Genomic DNA, 23,250 nt, shown 5'->3' with positions numbered 1-23,250 from the left:
TCGCTTTTACATGGAGTTTAATACTTTTCTGTTATGGTTCGTCGCTAAAATGACTCTAACCTGTAAACGTGCATTGGGCACAATTACTGATCAATCGATTGCGCTTTAATAAAAATGTGTAACATGCTTAAAAAGATAATAATTGTATTGCTTTAGACAGAGCTACTTAATATCGACCATATACGAGTCGATACAATGCTTTTGTTTTACTGTAAATAACCAAAAGGCTATACAGGTGTATTTGTTTTACCTAATCAGCAGTGATTGGGTTTAAATCGTTTAAATACTTGTTTGTTTAGCACGCTAGATCAAATAACAGTCTGAATAGGTCTATCTTGCATTAAGCGTAACAGGGTATTAAAACATTAACCTGCATGGATACATAGTGTATTGAATTAAAGCGATGTTTGGATGCCAGTTAATTGCGATGTTGTAAATCTGAAAATGTAACCAGTGCTACGATTGTCTTAAAAAATACCAGCAGTCAATGCTTCAAAAGATAACAGTTTATGTATTATAAAATGTGCCATTTTTAATTGATTATATATTGCAACGTAATGGCTGACGATACGTTATGCATTGGAGACGTAGTATGCCTATATTCTGTAGAAAGCAAAGGCTTTGTCTTGGCAGCTCACCACAGGTTTGTAAACATTAAAGTTCACTTAATAAACCAATTTAATAAAAAAATTCAATAAATACCATAAATGTACAAAACATGAAATATTATAATAAAACTGTATTTCACATATGAACTTTCAAGTTTTGTAGAAAAGTTACTATTTGTATAAATACATTTTGAAAAACAGTATTTAAAACTTTTATTATACAACGTTTAAAATATGTTATAACGTTTAAAGGACGCAGATAACATTTGTTGACTACTTAGAATATAAGCATTTTTATTTCAGTTCTGCTCACAATGTTATCAGTGTAGGCTCTAATCAGAACAAAGATAAACCCGACATCAACGACCAAAACAGTAAGTTTTAAAAATATATTATTGACTATATTGTCACACATTCAAAATGTTCTCTAGGAGTCAAAACAAATCTCATCTAAGCACGTTTTATGTAATACATGTATACTATTGTGTTTTCTGGTGTTGCATATATTGTAATCATGTAGCACAGTTTAAGTTAACATGAAACATAGTTGTGAGTGGAAATTATAAATAATAGTAACAAAATTATCAGTTCCATTGATGAACGATTTAGAAAACGAAAACCAATGAATTAACTATAGTCCTTTTAAACGATTAAGTGTTTAATATAAGGATTGTGAAAAATATGTTTTTTATCAACACATAGTTGAATGTTGCATATGTAGCTTTATTTTTGCCATATCAGAACAGAACATTAAGCTTTTTCATTTAACTTTAACAATTTCAGTCCAGGTAAATAAACTATAAATCAGGAAATGCTTAATGCGCCACAAACATTAAAAACAGTTTTTTTTTATATAAAAAGTTAAACATATTAGCAGGATTAATCAAATGTAATTGTTTTTGTTGAGTTTAGGGTTTCCATAACTATTGACATAAGCTTTTATCGTTTAGAAAAACACGGATTGCAAAATATGCATCCGCTAGGAACGCTTCTTTCTCAAACAAACAAGCCATGCGATATGGCAGACTGTTAATAATTCCAATCTGTTTAATCCATTCTGACATTCATGTGCAGATTAATTTAATCAAAGAGTGCGCTTATCAATATTATGCAAATAACAAGCGTTAATAGATAGTATAGAAAGAAGCGTTTACATGCAAATATTCTTTCCATTCCAGCGATATGTTTGTGTTCTTATCTTTATTTGTATATGCAATTACAGCAACTATGCGATAACTTTAATACACCCTTTTGGAATTCTACTTTGGTTTACAATACATGCATCTTGAACATTTAATTGTTCAAATTATATTTTTTATCTAGACCAACATTCAGTATTAGTCAATATTATTACTTAAACGTTCAAGACGTTCATTATTGTTTGATTAGTTAAAAACTAAAAACATTCGACTACTTGTGACATTGAATCCATCAGAAGCTTATTTAAAACAAATCAAAACCAAATGCAAACGTACCCAGCCTGGTTCTCTTTATGAAATGTGCAATGCCTGTCACACATTATGCAAATAATTTTTTTTTCGTTTTAAAATGAATCTTAAGAAGATATAGTTATGAATTTGCGGTAAATACATTCCACTGGTACAAAGTTTGCCATCATTATTCAGACAATTTTCTATGGTCATATATATTTTGACTGGAATCGTAATTATAAGATAAACAAATACATATTTAAAACAATACTATAAACAAACCCAAAATATGAGTATGTATTACACGTTAAGTGTGATTTAAAAAAAAGAAAGGTTGCAAGTTTTGGGTCATTTTTATATCAGGTCATTGTTCATTTGTCGTTTGTTCAATCATTCATTACGTATTGTATTGTCACCAACACAAACATAATTCCTGGTTCATATTTCGAATCATTGATACAACATAAAAGCATTAACAAGAAAAACAATAACACCAATAACATAAACGGCAATAACAGGAAAAACATAACAACATCGCGTATAAACAACTACATGTCCTTTGATGCTTTTCAGGTTTTGCGTTTGAAATACTTGCGCCCAACAGATATAAATGGAATAAGAAATATCAAAAACTCTTATCCGAAATCAAACATGATCCGGACAACACTACTCTGCAAAGCTTGTTGCAAAATTACCAGGTAAAGATTCATTGATTTTAATTTGACAATCATACAAAGAGAGTGTATTGACAATGAAGCTAGTACTGACAATCAGAAGATCACAAATGGTCAAACTATCCAAAAGAGTTCTTTAATACGATATGATCCTAGTTTTTGGTGTTGATGTTGATACGCTTTCTCCAGAAAACTATTTCTTGTGGAGAAATTTGCGTTTTAAATAACCATGTTGGGAAAACATGGATACCATCTGGATAAGACCAGGAAACCTTATGTGAGCAGTGACTTTATAATTGTTTTTGGTGGCAAAAAACCTAATTTCCAGCCATTTTGTTGCGATTTCTTTGCTTTGTAGATGCATTTTGTAAGTGTATGTGGGCACATATGCATACAAATGTACTTTTAAATGTCTTATGTATTATCAATAGTGCCTTTTCAACATTCTCGTGTTTTATTTTTTTGTACCAACACTATTTTGTAAAATTTAAAGAAAGACTTGACTTCTTTGTCACATAAATTAATTGGTTAGGTACATAGAATGATGTCTTAATACATGTATATGGGGTTGTATATATAATATTTAATAAGTCACAGTTTTAAAGAAGGAGGTAGTGATGAACGCAATCCTTACTTCATTGATTCAATTTTTTAAGAATTATAAAGTCACTGCTCACATACGTTTTCCTGGTCTTCTCCAGATGGTATCCATCTTTTCCCAACATGGTCCTTAAAAAGCAAATTTCTCCACAAGAAATAGTTTTCTGGAGAAACCCTGCTGAGAGGTTATGGCAGACATGTGTAAGTTTGTATAAATCCTTTATTGATTTAGTGGCTTGCAAATCAAAGCAGTTATTCTCCCCTAAATGCCTGAACATGGCCCATTTTGCCCGATCTTCTACTTCAGAGAGCCACATTTCGCTCATTTTTTAAGCCAATACCTTTGTTATCAACGTTAATACACAGCTGTTTAAAATTGGCCTTTGACAATTTTTCCAATTTACTTACCCTATGTTAATTCATGCTAAAATAACGAGCACTGCTCCAATGGTATAAGACTACTCACAAGTAATGGGGTTTCCTGGGGTGTATTATTTCCGACGAACGAAACCACGATTGCGTGAAAGGCTTTGAGTATCTTCCAGCGATGTATTGCATAAACAGTTCATTAATCCGATAAAACAGTCACTTGTACGATGGCAGCATACGCATCATATTACTGTCACTTATGATATGGTTTCAGATTTCAATACAATAGTATAAATTCATGTCGAATCACTAGAAGCATAGTTGTTGAAGCCTCTGGATAAGGCGATGCTATTATCCCTATTCCTATCATGCAATAGTCGCCTTTTGCTGATTGGTACACATTTTCGTTAGAAATCAGCTGAACCTGAAAATTTGGAAAATAAGCGGCACCAGCAACGACATCAAGGGAAGAAAATCGTATATGGAAATATCATACAGGTAGATAACCTATAATACCGTAGTTTTGTTATGTATCTGACTGTTTTGGGGGTAAAGGCAAACACGGCAATATTATATTATACAGTCGGAGGAATTCACTATGGCTGGAAGCGACTGAAAGTGATTATAGCAAATCCGACTAACGTCAATATTTAAATTAATTTGCTTTTTTTCCAATAGATTATTTTATTATGAGCGTATGCTTTATTTATTCTCATGCCATTGAGTATTCTGTGTTAAACAATATGGAAGCCCATTTTATTAGTTCAAAGTAGCCAGTACCATATATGTTCACAGATACCCTGATTTACTTTATACATGTTTATTAACGAATTTACACATTCGTACTTTTGTAGCTAAAACACAGGTTTACAAGGAAGTGGGTCCATGTCAACAGCATATTATCTTCGTTGCAGGAGAGTAAGACTTTAGCTGTGAGTGTTGTTATTGCAAATGTTTAAGAATATATTTAATCAAATACCTTCCTCAGAGGCATTGACTTTAACTTTCCCATCCACAATCGAAAATAAATTATGCCTGTGTTCAGACGCTCCAATATTGTTGCATTTCCACAGAAAATTATCAGCTGTGATTAGTACACAGATACACTACAAACAGTGCAGTAAAATATAAATCCGTCAGCTGAGAATGTTTTTTTTGTAAGGATAAGACATTTTTGGTGGTAATTACACTGAGATAAATACTTCAATAACGAGTAAGGCATTTAACGAATGTTTACATACCTTTGTGGTATAACACACCGTTAATTTGTCTAACGCAATAAATTTAATGTATTTTTTTCTGGACGAGCATAGTAAAATTACTCATTATCAAACCCGCTATGACGTTATATAAGGTTTAGCTCAATATCATATTATGACCACATCTGGGTGTCAATACACAAACATAAAATCTTCAAGATTAAGATAAATAAAATTAAAAGGACTTAAACTTAGTGTATAATAATTAGTATTAAACTATCTTTTTCTAAGAATGCTTTCATACTAAGAAATTACGAAAAATGAATGCAGTATGTACATATCCTAAATATCCTATAACGTACTTGTTTTACACATACAAACAATGCTTGCTTGAACCGTGTCTTGAAGACAAATAATAGCTGTATTGATCATAGGTTGAACTGCATGACTACAACGACAAGACAGCTCAATTCAAAGTAAAACCTCGATTCAAGGTCAAGGTCGACGGGGACGAGGTAATCTAAAGTACTCGTTGTTTTTGTATATATGTATGGTGTTCATAGACAGCAGGCATAGAAAATGATAATATATTTGTGTTTAAATGGTGGAACAGTCCTCTTATGTTTTGTGTCGCAAAATTACATTTAACATTGACTTAATTTAAATTATATTTTGTACAAAATGGCCTTGCGTTATCAAGTATTAGCAAGCACACACACAATGTGCTTATCACATGGTTATATTTTGTAATATGCATGTTCACATATTGTTGAAAACATTTGTTTTGACAACCTTTTTTTGAGTTGTAAATTCCAATTTGTTTACAGGTGCGGGCGGGGGATCAAATCGTTTTTGAAAGTGTCAAACATCCTAGAGAATTCTTACATGTATCGCCACAGTTTACGGACACAATGTCTCTTGGAAAGAAGCAACGGTAAGGTCTTTAAAAACAAACAACAACAACATGTATCTAATACAATTGGTGATATACATCGGCTTTCAAATGTATGAAATACGTGTTATTTGTTCTGCATAGTTTTACAGGAGAATACTCATACATTCTCCAGATGTATCAATATACATGAAAGTACTATTTTTCAGTCATGAATTAAACCTTTCCTCGGAGTGCTCTGGTTTTCACGTATTAAGAAAATACCAACCGTCCATGGAAGATGGCAGTCATATAAAGGTAATCAATGTACTTTACAATTCTTTGTATACTATACTTTGAACTGCAAAACTTTTTGAAACATGTTTGAATTTCATTAAATATAAACCTATTTTGGTTTCGTATGGCTATCCTGAACATAATTTAACCAATATTACTACATGATAGTAGAATACATTGAAGTTGCAAAGAAACAAATATTAGTTTAAACATATTTATTAAAGCTTGATTGCATCGAAAGCCTAAGGCTTATATAAACGCTCTCGAGTCGGTTTCCTGGGCCTAGAACCAGTACTTGGTGTCTTAGGGGGAGATCTAAAGAACGCTCCCACGATGGGGATCGAACCCTTGACCTCCCGGTCGCTTGGCGGATACCATATCCATTACACCACGGCGACCTAAAACATGTATTGACACTATTGTCTTAAAGGGATCTTTTCACGCTTTGGTAAATTGACAAAATTGAAAAAAGTTGTTTCAGATTCTCAAATTTTCGTTTTAGTTATGATATTTGTGAGGAAACAGTAATACTGAACATCTACCATGGTCTAATATAGCCATTATATGCATCTTTTGACGATTTTAAAACCTAAAAATTATAAAGCGTTGCAACGCGAAACGATTGAATAATTTGGAGAGTTCTGTTTTTGTCGTTAAATTTTGTGAAACTACGAAGATTGCTTATATAAGGTATAAAATACGTCCAGTACGTGTACTCGGCGGAATAGCTCAGTTGGCTAAGGCGTTTTTACTTCAGGACTCTGGCAGGACACCAGGGGTCACTGGTTCGAAACCTGGATCGGGCAATGTTCTTTTCCTTTTTTAAATTTTATTCTTGATATTTTACTGGAGCTGTTACGATCCAATGCTTACATTTATCGATATAAAGCATTTAATGAATAAGTTAAAAAATGCCAAAATCTGTGAAAAGGCCCCTTTAACCTGCGAACATGAATCTAAAACTTATGGTGGCTGATTGTAACCATATCGATATCGCAGAAATCGGCTACTATCCAAAACAAACTGTTAGACGGTTATATTGAAGCACCGTTACCAGGCATATACATCACTATGTAAAACTGTTAAGTTCAAACTTAACCCATTCATGCCCAGTGGACTCTCCCATCCTCCTAAGTTGGATCAATTTATTTCCAAAATTAGGGATGTCAAGTATACTTATTTCTATATTTAGAATATTTCATAAAGAAATTCATTTAAGCAAACAGCGCAGACCCAGATGAGACGCCGCATTATGCGGCGTCTCATCTGGGTCTACGCTGTTTGCAATGTCCTTTTTTCAGGACGCTAGGCATGAATGGGTTAATATCCCCCCTTGTAAAAACGCAACATGGACATAACCGACTACAATCACGGAAACAATTCAAGTGTTTGTTAATATATGATAAAAAGAAGTGGTGGCGAATTTAAGGCACATAACACGTGGGTCATCTACCATTCTACGACAGGTCGCGTTCCGTGTGTCGTTGTATTTTCTAAAGCAGTTATATCTTCTATATTATGTGCCATTGCAATGATGTCATTGTTAGTTTATTTCGTCTTAGTTAATATCAGTTAATCTTCTGCATCATGTACCATTCTAGGATAGGTGGGGCACATGAGTCGTTCTATTGTATCGTAAAAATATATATCTACTATGCCACGTACGATTGTTCAATTCGTTTTGAACAATGCGCTGTTTTGTCTGGTACAGTTATATTGTCAATATTAGGTACCACAGGACAGGTTTGGGACATTATATTGTTCTATTGTCTTGAACAGTTATATCTTCGTTATCATGTATAATTCTACGACAGGTTGGGGACATTGTGCGGTTCTGCCACATGGAGATGGAGGCTTACATGGTGGCAGAGGGTCTCTTTGATGACTTCTTAACGGAAGATGGTAGCCAAGTTGTTCAGTTGTTCTCACATTCATTTACAGAAACATGTCTTGTGTTTGTTTTAAATAGTGAAACATTCACACATTTACATATGAATTCGCGAGCAAAGGTTACCTTGTCGATATGAAGTTGCAAACAATCCAACAGTGTTCTTATTTGAAATAAAAGTATATTAGAAATAAACTTGTTACAATGAACGAATGCGAGTTATATAATATAAGGATATTTAAGTTAAAGCAATTTATAGTTCGCCTAACAAAATCTAACATGTATATGTTCCGTATGCCATGAAAATTAACGAGGCTAGCAATGTTAATTTTAATATTTTTACTTGTTACCGTTTACTAATGCGAAATATATGGTAAATTAATTTTTATGTTAAAAAGCCTCCTCACAAATAGACGAATCCATATGACGAAGCCTGGCGAAAAGGGTAAATTTATGAATTCTAGCGAATTCTTACCGAAATTGTTTGAAAATTTGTTGCATTGTGTAATATTATATCGAAAGGTGAACGTAGAGGAACTATTTGGTGCGAATGATTTACGAAGTTTGACGAACAGTTACTGCAATTCGCTAGAAAGCGTTAGGTCGCGCAATTAATATACGTTCTTTCGGTTAGCGATTAGGAGCTATTAAGAGCGTAAGGATACGAATGTAAGCGCAACCTTGCGCATAATTGCGCATACCGCCGAATATTTCCGAAACGGTGTTTTTGCATCCGGGCGTTTTGATATAGACTAACTTTTTTCCGACTCGACTATGCATGTTGATTATGCATAAAGTCTTTTTCATTAAATATTTCGCGTAAAGTTCGTGTCTTACTTTTACTATTACTTCCCTTTATAAGGCCAATACAAAAACAACAATGCTTCTTATTAATTTATTCCACTAATATGTTACACTTTATTTCAATTTCTAATGTGGCACCATCCTGTCTTGCTATGGCACACATCCCGCTGGGGAGTTGACCCAGTGCTTCAGAGTGTTTCTCACAATCTTGCCTTTTTTAATGCTGTGTTGTGGCCCCTGATATTGACATTCCTGGTATCCTCCAAGTTGCGACCTCTTCTCCATTCACCAGGAACCAGATCGCCTCTTCTATCATCATGGTCAACCAGTGCATTCTGCATGGTGGGGTACCTGATACTAATCAAGTTGTGGCGAATGCAGCATGTCTTTACAATCAGCCTTACTGTGGATGGGCTGTGGTTAATCTTTGTGAGAAATATCTGAAATTACAGATGACCAGTATTTTTATGTGTTAATAGTTAACGTGACCATTTCTTTTATAAATGAAATATTGTTTTGAAAAAGGGTATTGCAGTAAAGTTCCGCTATTAAGACCACTTCGAAGATTAAAACAATTATGCGTTTTTTGACAATATTCAAGTCCCAAATGGTTAATTTATGAAGGAAAATGGTCCGATATTAAGACCACTTAGCTATTGAGACCACTATTTTGCCTGGTCTTAATAGCGGAACTTTACTATGCCTGGAATCAGTTGGCCAGAATCCCAAATGCATTTTCTGATACTCTCCTAGCCCTGGATAACCGGTAGTTCAGGATGCTTTCGTCTCTTGTCAGGACTTTATGTCCATAGGGTTTCTGCATGTTATCGCTAAGGCTGAAAGCGTCATCTCCAACAAAGAAATAGGGCATGTCGACTGTGTCATTTGGAAAGGGCTGTGGGTCTGGAAATCCAATGGAACCATAATGCACCATCTAAAGGAAATCTGATTCATTATAAATCTTGGCATCGCCACTTGAACCGTATCCTGAAATACAAAAGGATAAGAAATTGTCAGTATACAACTGTACATTGAAAACAGCACTAAATATATATATATATATAATTTATGTAATTACAAAATAATGCAGTTAAATTTATGTAGACTAGTACTCACAACCCAGATCACACCATACGAACTTGTAGTCCGAGTCGACAATGGCCAGAAAGATGACGCTGAAGAATCCCTTATAATTATAATATAAGGAACCAAAGCTGGCAGGCTTTCTGATAGCTATGTGCGTGCCATCAATAGCAGCAACGCAATTCGGAATGTTCCATAGAGTCCTGACAAGAGACGAAAGCATCCTGAACTACCGGTTATCCAGGGCTAGGAGAGTATCAGAAAATGCATTTGGGGTTCTGGTCAACCGATTCCAGGCACAGTAAAGTTTCGCTATTAAGACCAGGCAAAATAGTGGTCTCAATAGCGAAGTGGTCTTAATATCGGACCATTTTCCTTCATAAATTAACCATTTGGGACTTGAATATTGTCAAAAAACGCATAATTGTTTTAATCCTCGAAGTGGTCTTAATAGCGGAACTTTACTGCAATACCCTTCTTCAAAACACAATTTCATTTATAAAAGAAATGGTCACATTAACTTTTAACAAATAACAATACTGGTCATCCACAGTAAGGCTGATTGTAAAGACATGCTGCATTCTCCACAACTTGATGAGGATCAGGTACCCCACCATGCATAATGCACTGGTTGACCATGATGATAGAAGAGGCGATCTGGTTCCTGGTGAATGGAGAAGAGGTCGCAACTTGGAGGATACCAGTAATGTCAATATCAGGGGCCTCAACAAAGCAATTAAAAAAGGCAAGATTGTGAGAAACACTCTGAAGCACTGGCTCAACTCTCCAGCGGGATGTGTGCCATAGCAAGACAGGATGGTGCCACATTAGAAATTGAAATAAAGTGTAACATATTAGTGGAATAAACTAATAAAGAGCATTGTTGTTTTTGTATTGGCCTTATAAAGGGAAGTAATAGTAAAAGTAAGATACGAACTTTACGCAAAATATTTAATGAAAAAGACTTTATGCATAATCAACATGCATAGTCGAGTCGGAAAAAAGTTAGTCTATATCAAAACGCCCGGATGCAAAAACACCGTTTCGGAAATATTCGGCGGTATGCGCAATTATGCGCAAGGTTGCGCTTACATTCGTATCTTTACGCTCTTAATAGCTCCTAATCGCTAACCGAAAGAACGTATATTAATTGCGCGACCTAACGCTTTCTATCGAATTGAAGTAACTGTTCGTCAAACTTCGTAAATCATTCGCACCAAATAGTTCCTTTACGTTCACCTTTCGTTATAATATTACACAATCCAACAAATTTTCAAACAATTTCGGTAAGAATTCGCTTGAATTCATAAATTTACCCTTTTCGCCAGGCTTCGTCATATGGATTCGTCTATGTGTGAGGAGGCTTTAAGAGATGAACAGTTCGTCAATGTTGTCTAAATATATAGACGATTTGTATCTACTTATTCTAATGCGTTTAAATATAATGAGGATAGCAAAACCAATGCACACTACATATTAATACACGTTCATTTATATAACATACACTAATTGTAAAATATATGTGAATAAACATTGCATTATAAAATATTTACTTAATGTACATGCATAATTGAATTTATCACGTTTATTATGAATGTGTGTTAAGTCCATTTGAGAGTGCGACCAGTCAGTCATTCGAACCCTAAACCATTGAGTCCAAGCAGCTCCGCGATTACATTTTGGCAAATTGAGCTTCTGACGGGAGGAGCAAAAGGTACCTAGTTTCTTCCAACGATTTGATTTCATCGATCATTCTGCTAAGAGGTGCATGCCTAATTAATGTGTGGTTCAATATAAATGTATTTTGTCGCAAACACCCGGTTGTGTTTGTTTGGTAAACAACTGAAACTGAACACGTGCCATTGATTTACATACACTATGCCTTCAATATAGAACTGTAAAAGCATATTTTACTATTTTATCATACAAACACCGATCTGAAAATTAATTTGATATGCATACACATAATGACTTATTTATTCAGTCACCTGTTGCGAATTAATGATCTTTATCAATAGGAGGTGTCCTCAAGTGGCAACAACACTGTCGTCTGCTCCACATGTGCACCCGGATGTACCTTTGTGTACAGCAGGAAAGTCAAGTGACATTGACCGCGGACCATTTTGATAGTAAAACACTCTTCAGATTTCACCCAGTCGGCAGGGTAAGCAAGACTAGTGGTCAAATGAAGACATGACATACAGCCATATAGTTAATTTAGATGAGACACGTGTTCGAACCATCGATTGATCAATATTGTGGAACATACATATAAGTATTTATCTATCGACGCCATGTTTATTTGGGTTTAAAGAAACAGTTTTTAAATTGTAAAATGATAATTAAAAAATAAGCATTACTTTTTAAATTATTTAAAATATTATATTTTGCTACAAAAATACGTAGGTTTCACAATAATCTGTGAACATTGATGATCGCTGTAATTGGGATATTTTTTAAAAAGGTCAGATTTAATCATATGAAATAAGAGTAGTTTTTTAGATAAGCAAAGTATCAAACATAGAATAACTATAGATGCAGTATAAGAACCCAAAGAACTCCCTTCAAAGTAAAGGATACTCAATAAACGGAAAACGAGTAGAAAACAAAATACAGTCGATAAAGATACAATTTTCATTCGTGCTGCGCATTCTTAATATACTATTTGTCTCTCTGCATCAGTGCTAAATGGCGTAATCAACATAGTTGAAATATCACACACACTTAGGATGATACAATGTATTGCCAACCCGATAATGGCAATGTCAACTAATGCGTTTACCAAACAAATAAAATTCAGGACCTTTCACAAAACACAAGTACTTAATCTCAAAGGCTGTGCGTACTTAACTTAACAAAACCACAGAACGTGTGACACTATATTTAAATGTGTCATGTGTAAATAATGGCGTGATGTAGATAGGACTTGTTTACTTTGGTGGCTTTGTATAGGACTGTGTTGGCCTTAAATCGGTTATGAGGGGCAATAACGACAAAAAGTATTTATCGATACAGAATAGATTATTATATTGTCGATACTTATTAAATCAACTCAGAAATTTGTGACCCTTAGTTTACGTAAAAAATGAGGCTTTGTACTAATTTTTAATTGTAATCCACCAAAATAACTTAAAGTAACTGCTTCAAGTCTAGTAGTACGATAATTAGGACTTATTTAAAATGCCGTTACCTTAACAAAGAATCGTTATCACTTAAATAAAGGATATACCTATACACGTTAAACCTACAATACATTTTCGAATGTATGTCTGGTGACACTCGATGTATAATAAGATCTATGTATTAAACGAACGTTTCAGGCGGGAGAAGATATTCCAGAAGGTGGCAAATGCAGGCTGGAACACGTAGCAACCGGCAGTTGGTTGCATGCCTGTCAAGGTATTCGTATTTTAATTGGATTTTAAAAAATATAGGAATAATGAAACCCCAGAACCATTATTAGGGAAAATATTACAGTCATCCCGGCTAAGACAAGTGACAAAATGATAAAACACAATATTTACATGAAAAATGATTAAACCTGAAGATCAACGCCGTGAAACGGTAAACGCAAAGTTTTAAATTATTATCGACCGCAGTGAATCTTTTTTGATGTAATGTATTTCACACAGACACGCTCGGTTGGTAAAGTCGTTTTTTCCCAAACATAAAAGCATGATTAATTTCTCTGGGTTTTCATGAGTAAATAATATGCTTGACAAGCGTTGATTTAAAAAAAAAAATGTTGTTTACTTTCTGTATTGCGTGAAACACATACACCATGGAATTTACTACATCGAAGCAGAGTTTTCAATACAACATAATTTTATACTTGCATCATGTATGAAGGCGAATACAAATGGTATAATATTCGCCACAATTAAAGATTGCAGGTTGGAGTCACAATATTTAGCCCTCATAAATTCAACTAATTAATTTGATCTTGGTTTCAAACCATACCCGTCTATAAAAAGACTTTGTGCATTCTTCTCAAACCGCTCGGCTATATAAATGAACGATTCATGTAACGATTTATCTCCATGACCAGGAGGCAGACTTCGACGTGTAAAATTTAAGGCAGTTTGGCAAAAACTTTGGCAGTTTAGATAGCATGGACTAAACTGCCCGATGCATACATGTTTTATAAAATGCGTAGCGTTTACTAAGAAGCTATTATTTATATTATAATTTTCCATTTATCTAGATGACGCATGGTTCATATATTTTTTATTACAGACGCGTACCAGAGAAAACAGGAACAAACAGGCGACAGCAAATCGATGGATTCTCTTAAATGGAGCAATGCTCAGTTGAAGAGGGTAATGAGTTTGCCGAGAATTATTCAGTAACACTTAAAAATAGTAACACAAGTGCGGTTGGTTAAAATGAGGAGACCCATGTGTATTTTATAGGTGTTTTATCATTTATTATTGCATAAACTCTATCTATCATGCCCTCTGGCGGGGTGCAGAAACTTGGCAAAAGGAGGGCTTGAACGGGAGAAATCGTGTATTAACAAGGCGATTCACGTGCCGTTCAAGCCCTGTTATGTGTTTTTCATATCCATAATCTGGTCCACGCGCAGTTACTTCCCTTCTCCAGCCTTCGACGATTTTCCAAGCATAAATGGGGAACTGAATAAGCACCAGTTTCCTCATCGATGCAGGGATAATGGCAATGACTATTTCAATCCACTTTTCAAATTATACCATCTGCACTCTCTTGACAACAGCTTTATTTTATTGGCAACGTCAATGAAGTTAAGGTTATTTACTCAACACTTTCAAAAGACTATGCTGTAAATGTAAGTGTTTATGTACCTTCAACGCTCCTGCTGTAAATTCCAACCTAATTCCTCATTTTACTTACTTTGCGCGGCTGCATTTCAACTTTGCATAAATTCACTGTTTAAACACATTTTAAATCGAAAACTGCATATCCTAAGGTAAAGCCTTGTCATTTCGGATGATGACCGACTGAGGCATATGTAAAACACAACCTTGAACTGTATTGAAATAATCGAATTATTTTGTCGATGTCGAATGATCAAGACATATTGTTTTCAATGTTATTTTAATTTTTTTTGGTATGTGTGATTTGTTTATGCAATAATAGAAATAATACACATTTTCTCGGACATGATCATCTGCGGGCGCTCTCAAAATCCGTTCCTGAATTTTTCGAGCGCCCGCCATATAAAATTATGACAAAATTTGTTTCATCTATGGTAGATCATAGATTTGTTCATCGATTACTGTTAAACACGAATAATTTCCATACCGGTGTGAACGAAGTTAACGTGTCCATTTTTTAATTTAATGTAGTCCACATCTTAGCAGTACACTATATCTAGGAATAAAATACAACTTAAGGTTCAATTATGAAACAAAACAACAACAGTTTGTTGAACAAATGTTATTGTGGTTCAGGCTACGATTTTAAAACCTATATTCGCGAATAAAATGAACGATTATCGGCTCTTATGAACTTGATGATTTGTTGTTTAAACGATGCCCTATATTTATATCCGCATTTGCTGTATCTCGTCGAGAGAGAGAGAGAGAGAGAGAGAGAGAGAGAGAGAGAGAGAAAGAGAGTAATTTTTACGAGCATCACACGTGAACTTATATTTAATTTAAATAAAACAGGTATCGGCGATTGAAGAGGAGCGTGTAGAAGACACATTCGTGGTACAGTGTGTCGACCACGCACTCATTGATAGCTTAAACGTCGTGGCAGGCATCATACCAATCATACAGAAAGTTGTGGCGGATGTAAGTGAAAACTGGCAAATGTTGTGCACAATATGAACTATATAAAGTCATTCTGACGCAAATTAATCCACAAAGGCGATTCTGTAATTCTATATATGCATACAGCACCATTAATCTATGTATAAAGGTATGCGATGTTATCTATTCTTGTTCATTTTTAGTGTTCGATATAATGTGCTTATGTTGTTGTAATTTGCACTGTATGCTATTGGTATTTGCGAACGTTCGGATCCATTGTTTTTCAGAGGAAAGATGGGCAAATTGTAAATAAAGAAACTACGGGAAATGTCATCTGTGTAAGTATAAGCATAATTGTTGTCATTTTATTAAGGCGTTGGTGGTAAGCACAGTTATATTAATCCACCAAGACAAAATGTATTTGACTTGTATATCATTGAACTAGAAAATATAGCTAACCATAACGTATTGGCCAATCAAGGAGTTTACCAGTAAGTATTTTCTAATACGTTCGATGTTTTACTGCATAAGTCAAATAATTAACTCAGGTACACATAAGAAAGACAAACAGAGCTGGGTGGGAGTTGGTCTTTGTTTTTACTACTTATAACTACACACAACAAAAAAAACAAACAAGCTTCTAAATTCAGGCCCTAAACGAACTCGCTGCTTTTATGGTCGTTGATGGGGAACCGGCGAAGACTCGTCAAAAGCTTTTGAGGAACCTTAATATTATTCAACTCATAATCAGGCTCCTGAAGTGTCCACTCAATGGCCAAGATCACTCGTAAGTTAAATTAATATATGAAACTTATAATATAAACCTTAATAAAAAGAGTTTATGGTTTGGATTATTTTATTTTCCTACTTAAACTCAGTTGTTATTTCACAATGAAGTAATACGAATACATGAGGTAACATTCTTAATTTACTCATATTTGTAGTTAGCCAACCCTATTTATAAGTAGGACGATATGTTACATAAGAATCTGTTTTAATAACTTACGACCGAGCAGGGTTTCATACATGGCTTATGAAATCAATTCCGCGAGAATGCGGATTTATGTAAGCTCATCGAGAAAAAGAGAGATGCAAAGTTCTGTTGTCATGAATATTGATGTTATTATGCCTTGTTAAGTTTCTGATCCGATCCGCAAACTCCTAGTGATAATGTTTGCAATGCATATGATGGAAGGACACATTAACTCGTATTCAAACTTCTGCAACACTTATTTGCAGAGAAATGCTTCAGATCTTCCAAGCTGCATACGAGCTTTTGTATTGTTTCTTGCTTGGCGGCTCTCAGAAGAACAGACTTTTCCTCGCAAGATACATTGACTTCTTTATGGGGCAATTCGACATAAGAGAGGTACATTGGTGGTTATGACCTCTTTTATAAGTTTCTAAAAACAGATGGCGACGTCCATGTCTTGACAGGTTTTGTTTTCGCCGTTTTATATACCTTATTACTTGTATAAGTCGCTTAAATGCCGCTAACTTTCCAGCCATATAAGCAAGAAAGTTATTAATGTGTGTTAATAACATTCGATCTTTATCTCGACATTACTCGCTGCGAATTTTCATAGCGGGATCTGTAATTTGTGTGTAAAAGGCGAGATAAAGAGCGAATATTGATATACGATATAAACGCTTATCACTTTCTTCTAAATATGGCTCGAAAGTACGCGGCATTTTAGCAATTAATAATACTAATAAAGGGTTCAAAACGGCAAAAATACGCCATCTTGTTTGCCACGTAATTACCCCCTCTGAAAAAAACGTTTATATCAATTTAGTTCCCTGAAGGGTGCTCATAAGTTGTCTAATATTGATTTGATAATTTTTACTGTTGCTTAATGTACCGAAATGTGCGCGCTGTTTAAATCAAATGTTATTGCATTAATGATTAATTGTAAAACAATATTTTTTATACAAGCACATCATCTAATAACGATTTCCCGTATTTGTTCTTAAATTAATTTATATGTCAAATAACTAACATAAAATCAAATAAACATCAACAAACACACCTCAACTACAAATGTCACTCAGAGGAAAATGATTTATCAGCCATGGTTCTAAAGACTTTCTGTACATAAGCGGCTAAACTGCTGTAACATGCACATGCACGTTAACACCAAGTAACCTGTATTCATATTAATTATATTGGTTTATTATTAATGGATATTTTAGAAGAAGACGGGAATAAATGCTGTTCGTGTGGTTATTGAAATTATCAGAGACAAAAAGGAGATCGTTGACCGGATCACCCACGACCACATCGACAGGTTTGTGGACCTTTTGAAGCGAGAGAAGAACTACAGGTACCTTGAACTGCTCGGTGTGCTTTGCGTGTGCAACGACACACCCATTGCGGACAATCAACACTACATCACTGAAGTATGGCTCCTGAAGGAAATGGTATACGTTCGAGACTATTTTATTTCTTTAAAACAACTGTTAGTTGAACCCGATGAGCATGTTATTTTGTTTTTAGTGTTATCGAACAGTATAATATGCGCATATTCCTTTCACATATACAACTCCGAATTCCAAGTATTGTTAAGTGCAAAAGCATCAAATAAACACTCAAGAGTATTACATCTTATATTCAACCACTGATAATGCCCTCAAGTTGAAATATGAATTGAGAATATGAATTTAAGCCTATAAACATCGTTCGCCGTATGTGACCAAAGCGAATATTTCACTTATGTTTCTAGAACTGTGTCTTTTTGACGGATCTTGGTCAATATATTGACAAAGACGAAGGGAAGATGTACATATCTTCCAACAATGGCAAAGACTACATCCTACTTTCAGAGTTCGTCAAGGTAGTACATGTATTTTATAACATACTACGAGTGTGAAGGGTTTTGATAATGACTTGAAATATATTAAGTGACAAGCGCTCCCCTTAGATTGTGGTTAGTCAATGCTGTAAATGATCATGGGTTCTATATTTTTTTTAATCCACGATTTAAAGACTATATAAATGCATGGTTCAGTCAGTTCAGTCATTTGATACGTTCGAAATAAGGTATACATGGGTCCATTGTATTGTATCTTTGTTTTATGAGATTTACTATAAACTAGAAATATCTTCTAAACAGAAAAAGTGCGTTGATAATTAGTATTGAGATGATATTCCTAAATAAACAACACACATATCTAAACTATCGGTAACTATAAAGCTCAGACCTCATTTTATACTATAAGCAAAACATGCTTGTCACAACATACACACAACACCTCTTTCCGAATATTTACAATCTTGATTGAAAAGCCATCCCTGTTTCATGGCTTTTTTAGCGCAGGGCAATGGTTTCAAAGCATTTGGTAGGTGATCACTTCAAATTGTTGTATACCAAATACTTACATATGTGTGAAATTTATTCGGATATACAAGTCTATATAAAGATATCCAAGTCTATATAAATCATGTGCTCCTCCTCCCCTAGTGTGTAACCTTTTTTTAACCAAGGGCTTTATTTGAATATATATGTTGGGTGGACAAAGCATTTTAAACTCCTGGGCCCGGTAGGTTTTATGCCCCAAGTCCTAGACCAGAGTTTGCTGCAGATACATACTTTAAGTAAAACTTTGTACAGTGCAAATTTGCGATGTCACACATCAAATATAATAAATGAAAACATTGAGGTTTAAGGCAAGTTAGTTTGCTTATAGTGTATATTATTACTCACGTTATTATAAACTGAAACAGTTAAAAAGGGAATATTTCTGTAATTTCAGCGCAACGAAGATGCTATGGAGTACTTGTTTTTGATCAACCAGCTGAAGCTGTTTGGACAGCTATGCCATGTATGTAAACTAACATTTAATGAATAAATAATTAAATCTGGTACTTACAATTACTTGCCCCTGTTTCTCATATGTATGTATTAAAACCGTATTAAACACGTTCAGTGTGCTTGTTGATGCTATGCCTTGGATGCCGCCCGAACGATGCTTCAGTATGAATCATAAATGCATGTTGTAACATAGTGATCGATAACACAGTTATTTCGAAAAAAAAGTTATTCATATTTTGTTATATATGGAATCACATAAATACGACAAGGAGACATCAACAATCATTACAAACTACTATTTTTAATAAGACTTAGTTTTTTTAACAAATGAAGCAAGTGTTATCATGCTCTTACTGATTATGCAAAGTGAATGAAAATAGTTGCGCGTAAAAAAAATGATATTTAAAATTGCCCATGTTAACTGCATGAGCGACAGTTTCAATATAATGATGGACAAAACTTAAAATGTCCCTATTTGTACAGGGACAAACCAGTTTCAATATTATTCTAGACAAAACTTAAAATGTCCCTATTGGTAGAGGGACAGAACAGTTTCAATATTATGCAAGACAATACTTAAATGTCCCTATTGGTAATGGGACAGAACAGTTTCAATATCACGCTAGCCAATACTTCAAATGTCCTTATTGGTACAGGGACAGACCAGTTTCAATATTATGCTAGACAATACTTAAAATGTCCCTATTGGTACAGGGGCAGACCAGTTTCAATATTATGCTAAACAATTCTTAAAATGTCACTATTGGTAAAGAGATATAACAGTTTCAATATTATGCTAAACAATACTTAAAATGTCCCTATTGGGACAGGAACAGAACAGTTTCAATATTATGCTAGACAATACTTAAAATGTCCCTAAAGGTACAGGTGCAGTTACATGTGCGACAGTTGCAATGTTATGCTAGACAATACTTGAAATGTCCCTATTGGTAAAGGGAAAGAACAGTTTCAATATTATGCAAGACAATACTTAAAATGTCCCTAAAGGTACAGGGACAGTTGCAGGTGTGACAGTTTCAATCGTATGCTAGACACTAATTAAAATGTCCCAATTGGTACAGGGACAGAACAGTTTCAATATTATGCTAGACAATACATGTACTTAAAATGTCCCTATTGGTACAGGGACAGAACAGTTTCAATATTATGCAAGACAATACTTAAAATGTTCCTATTGGTACAGGGACAGTTGCAGATGTGACAGTTTCAATAGTATGCTAGACAATAATTAAAATGTCCCAATTGGTACAGGGACAGTACAGTTTCAATATTATGCTAGACAATACATGTTCTTAAAATGTCCCTATTGGTACAGGGACAGTTGCAGGTGTGACAGTTTCAATAGTATGCTAGACAATACTTAAAATTTCCCAATTGGTACAGGGACAGAACAGTTTCAATATTATGCTAGACAATACATGTACTTAAAATGTCCCTATTGGTACAGGGACAGAACAGTTTCAATATTGTGCTAGACAATACTTGTACTTAAAATGTCCCTAATGGTACAGGGACAGAACAGTTTCAATATTATGCTAGACAATACCTTAAATGTCCCTATTGGTTAAGGAACAGAACAGTTTCAATATTATGCTAGAAAATAATTAAAATGTCCTATTGGTACAGGGACAGTACAGTTTCAATATTGTGCTAGACAATACTACAAATGTCCCTATTGGTACAGCGACAGAACAGTTTCAATATTTTGCTAGACAAAAATTAGAATGTCCCTATTGGTACAGGGACAGAACAGTTTCAATATTATGATAAACAATACTTAAAATGTCCCAAATGGTACAGGGACAGAACAGTTTCAATGTTATGCTAGACAATTCTTAAAATGTGCCTATTGGTACAGGGACAGAACAGTTTCTCGATACAAGTTCTCACCAAGCAGATGCATTACTTCACTTGGAAACAAGCTTTCAGCTGTGTACAGAATGTAGAGCTACCGGACAAGCTGAGGGTGTTATACTGTGAACTGATCATAAGTATGTATCACTTGTAGTTTGTTAATAAGTGTGTATCATTTGTTCGTGGATTGAAAGTGTGTTTGAAATGTGATCATGTTTGTAGGTCACATGCATTGTGCTAAGAAGTATGTTTCATTTGTACGCTTATCATAAGAGGATATAACTATTATTAATTTAAAAAATATACTGTGATCATAAAAATGCTTTATTTTGTAATATGTGATCATACATATTTTGTTACTTTTACTGTTAACTTTTGTTATGGTTACTTCGTACAGTGCTTATATGTATGTGTGACGTGTACATTGATGACAAGTTTGAGTGTCTTGTACTATCATAAGTAGTTTGTCATTTTTACTGTTGTAAATATATGTCACGTGTGTATTGTGGAAATACGAATTTGTTACTTTTTATCTCATTGTAATACATGTGTTATTTATATCGTCACCCCACCATCTGTACATGTCCTTTATTATGTGACTTGAATAAAACTGCTTGTCAAGTGTACTAATACCTGATCATATGCAAATATTATAAGTAATTGGACCTGATAATACATTTCTCTTTAATGAATAATAATGCGAAATTAAATCCATACAAGAACCAGTGTCTTTCATCAGCGACTAAAGTTTGCATGTAAAAAAAAATTGCACATATAATACATGCATTTTCTTTTGCTTTATTTACTAAAACCATGATTTTCAAGACGGCTCGTTTAGATTGCATTTGCATTGACAACACTCTTTGAAGTGCATGCAGACTATCATTCCATCGCAAAATTCTTGTTTGTTTTCTTATACCTAACATGGTTTTCTTGCAGCCATATTTGTTGATATTCCTGACAACCGTTCCGGAGGGGATATTGTGAAAAATATCTTCGTCGCTGTCGACGGAGACATGGTCAGTGGAAATATGTTTTGATATAGTTGTGTTTTCCCTTACAAAACGAAAACCGTTACATGGAAAGGCTCTAGTACTTTACTGCAATCATATTTAACTATGATCATACTTGATAAATTGTTTGGAGTACAAACGGACATTATCATGTCAATGCATAACATAATACGTAAAAAGTCTTTCAGAATGCAAAATTGTATGCCTTAACGTTATCTAAAGAGACTCACTTTACAAACATTCCGCATCATATTTATCTTCTCTTTTGCACCAATGAATGCGTATGTATTGGTACTATGCTTTCTAGGACCAACTGGGGAAAATGCCATCGTTTCTCAACCAGTCTTCGTCTAACTTAGTTGCACTGAACAAATGGGCTACAAGCTTTCTAAGCCAACAGGAGGAAATGACTGCTTCATTGGTTGACAATAACATCCTGATATCACGAGTATGTTAAACCTTATATCTATTTATGCCTCATCTGAGAGCCTGCTTCATGTGCATGTTTAATGAATAAACGGTTTGAAAAATATTAAACAGTTTGACAATTAAACGTTTGATATAAAATACATGTAACGCTTAATTATAAATCGACGCGCTATTGCATTTTGAAATTAACAATGGACACTATAAGTGTTAACATGGATTATTTGTATATCAGTTAGAAACATACATACTTATGTGATGATTTGATTCAAATTGGTTTTATGTACTTTTTTGTCTTGTTGACGTTATAAAATGTTTAAGTCAACAAAAATATTAACGTATCACTCATTTTCCAGATATTTCGAATCATGAATTACTTGGTGGCTTTTGGATTTTACGACAATCCAGACGAGAAACAAAGATTGCTTTCAAATTTGATGCGACTCATGGACGGACGAAACGACAAACCAAAGCCGACAAATGAAGGCTTGTTTTATCCAATTGTTATTAACATGAATTTAGAAAAAACAAAGCCTGTGAGCATGACGGCATATGATGGGGAATCTTAA

At 34.4% G+C, this 23,250-nt stretch overlaps 1 protein-coding gene across 1 annotated transcript; it reads left to right on the top strand.

Annotated features, from left to right (window-relative positions):
* Positions 1–364: 364 nt before the first annotated feature.
* On the top strand, positions 365–23,250 carry LOC127835700 (inositol 1,4,5-trisphosphate receptor-like). The gene is made up of 24 exons (XM_052362138.1): positions 365–643; positions 912–982; positions 2,612–2,736; positions 4,093–4,179; positions 4,536–4,613; positions 5,315–5,395; positions 5,708–5,814; positions 5,982–6,069; positions 7,863–7,950; positions 11,430–11,537; positions 11,842–11,987; positions 13,144–13,222; positions 14,060–14,142; positions 15,472–15,597; positions 15,843–15,893; positions 16,206–16,342; positions 16,795–16,924; positions 17,749–17,976; positions 18,279–18,389; positions 19,309–19,377; positions 21,247–21,379; positions 22,182–22,261; positions 22,563–22,703; positions 23,038–23,250. The coding sequence occupies exons 1-24, from the start codon at positions 558–560 to the stop codon at positions 23,248–23,250; spliced, it is 2,646 nt and encodes an 881-aa protein (XP_052218098.1). The 5' UTR covers positions 365–557.

The sequence above is a fragment of the Dreissena polymorpha genome, chromosome 6 (assembly GCF_020536995.1).
Source record: "Dreissena polymorpha isolate Duluth1 chromosome 6, UMN_Dpol_1.0, whole genome shotgun sequence".
NCBI lineage: Eukaryota > Metazoa > Mollusca > Bivalvia > Myida > Dreissenidae > Dreissena > Dreissena polymorpha.
Note: the sequence above shows the minus strand (reverse complement) of the source record. Positions and strands in the feature narration are given on the sequence as shown.

What these genes read in the sequence shown, in the direction of transcription:
- LOC127835700 (XM_052362138.1), top strand. Translation starts at nt 558, where the DNA reads ATGGCTGACGATACGTTATGCATTGGAGACGTAGTATGCCTATATTCT. An exon ending in TTGGTTGCATGCCTGTCAAG is followed by an intron (nt 13,223 to 14,059) that starts GTATTCGTATTT and finishes TTTTTATTACAG; the next exon opens with ACGCGTACCAGAGAAAACAG. An exon ending in ATAACATCCTGATATCACGA is followed by an intron (nt 22,704 to 23,037) that starts GTATGTTAAACC and finishes CTCATTTTCCAG; the next exon opens with ATATTTCGAATCATGAATTA.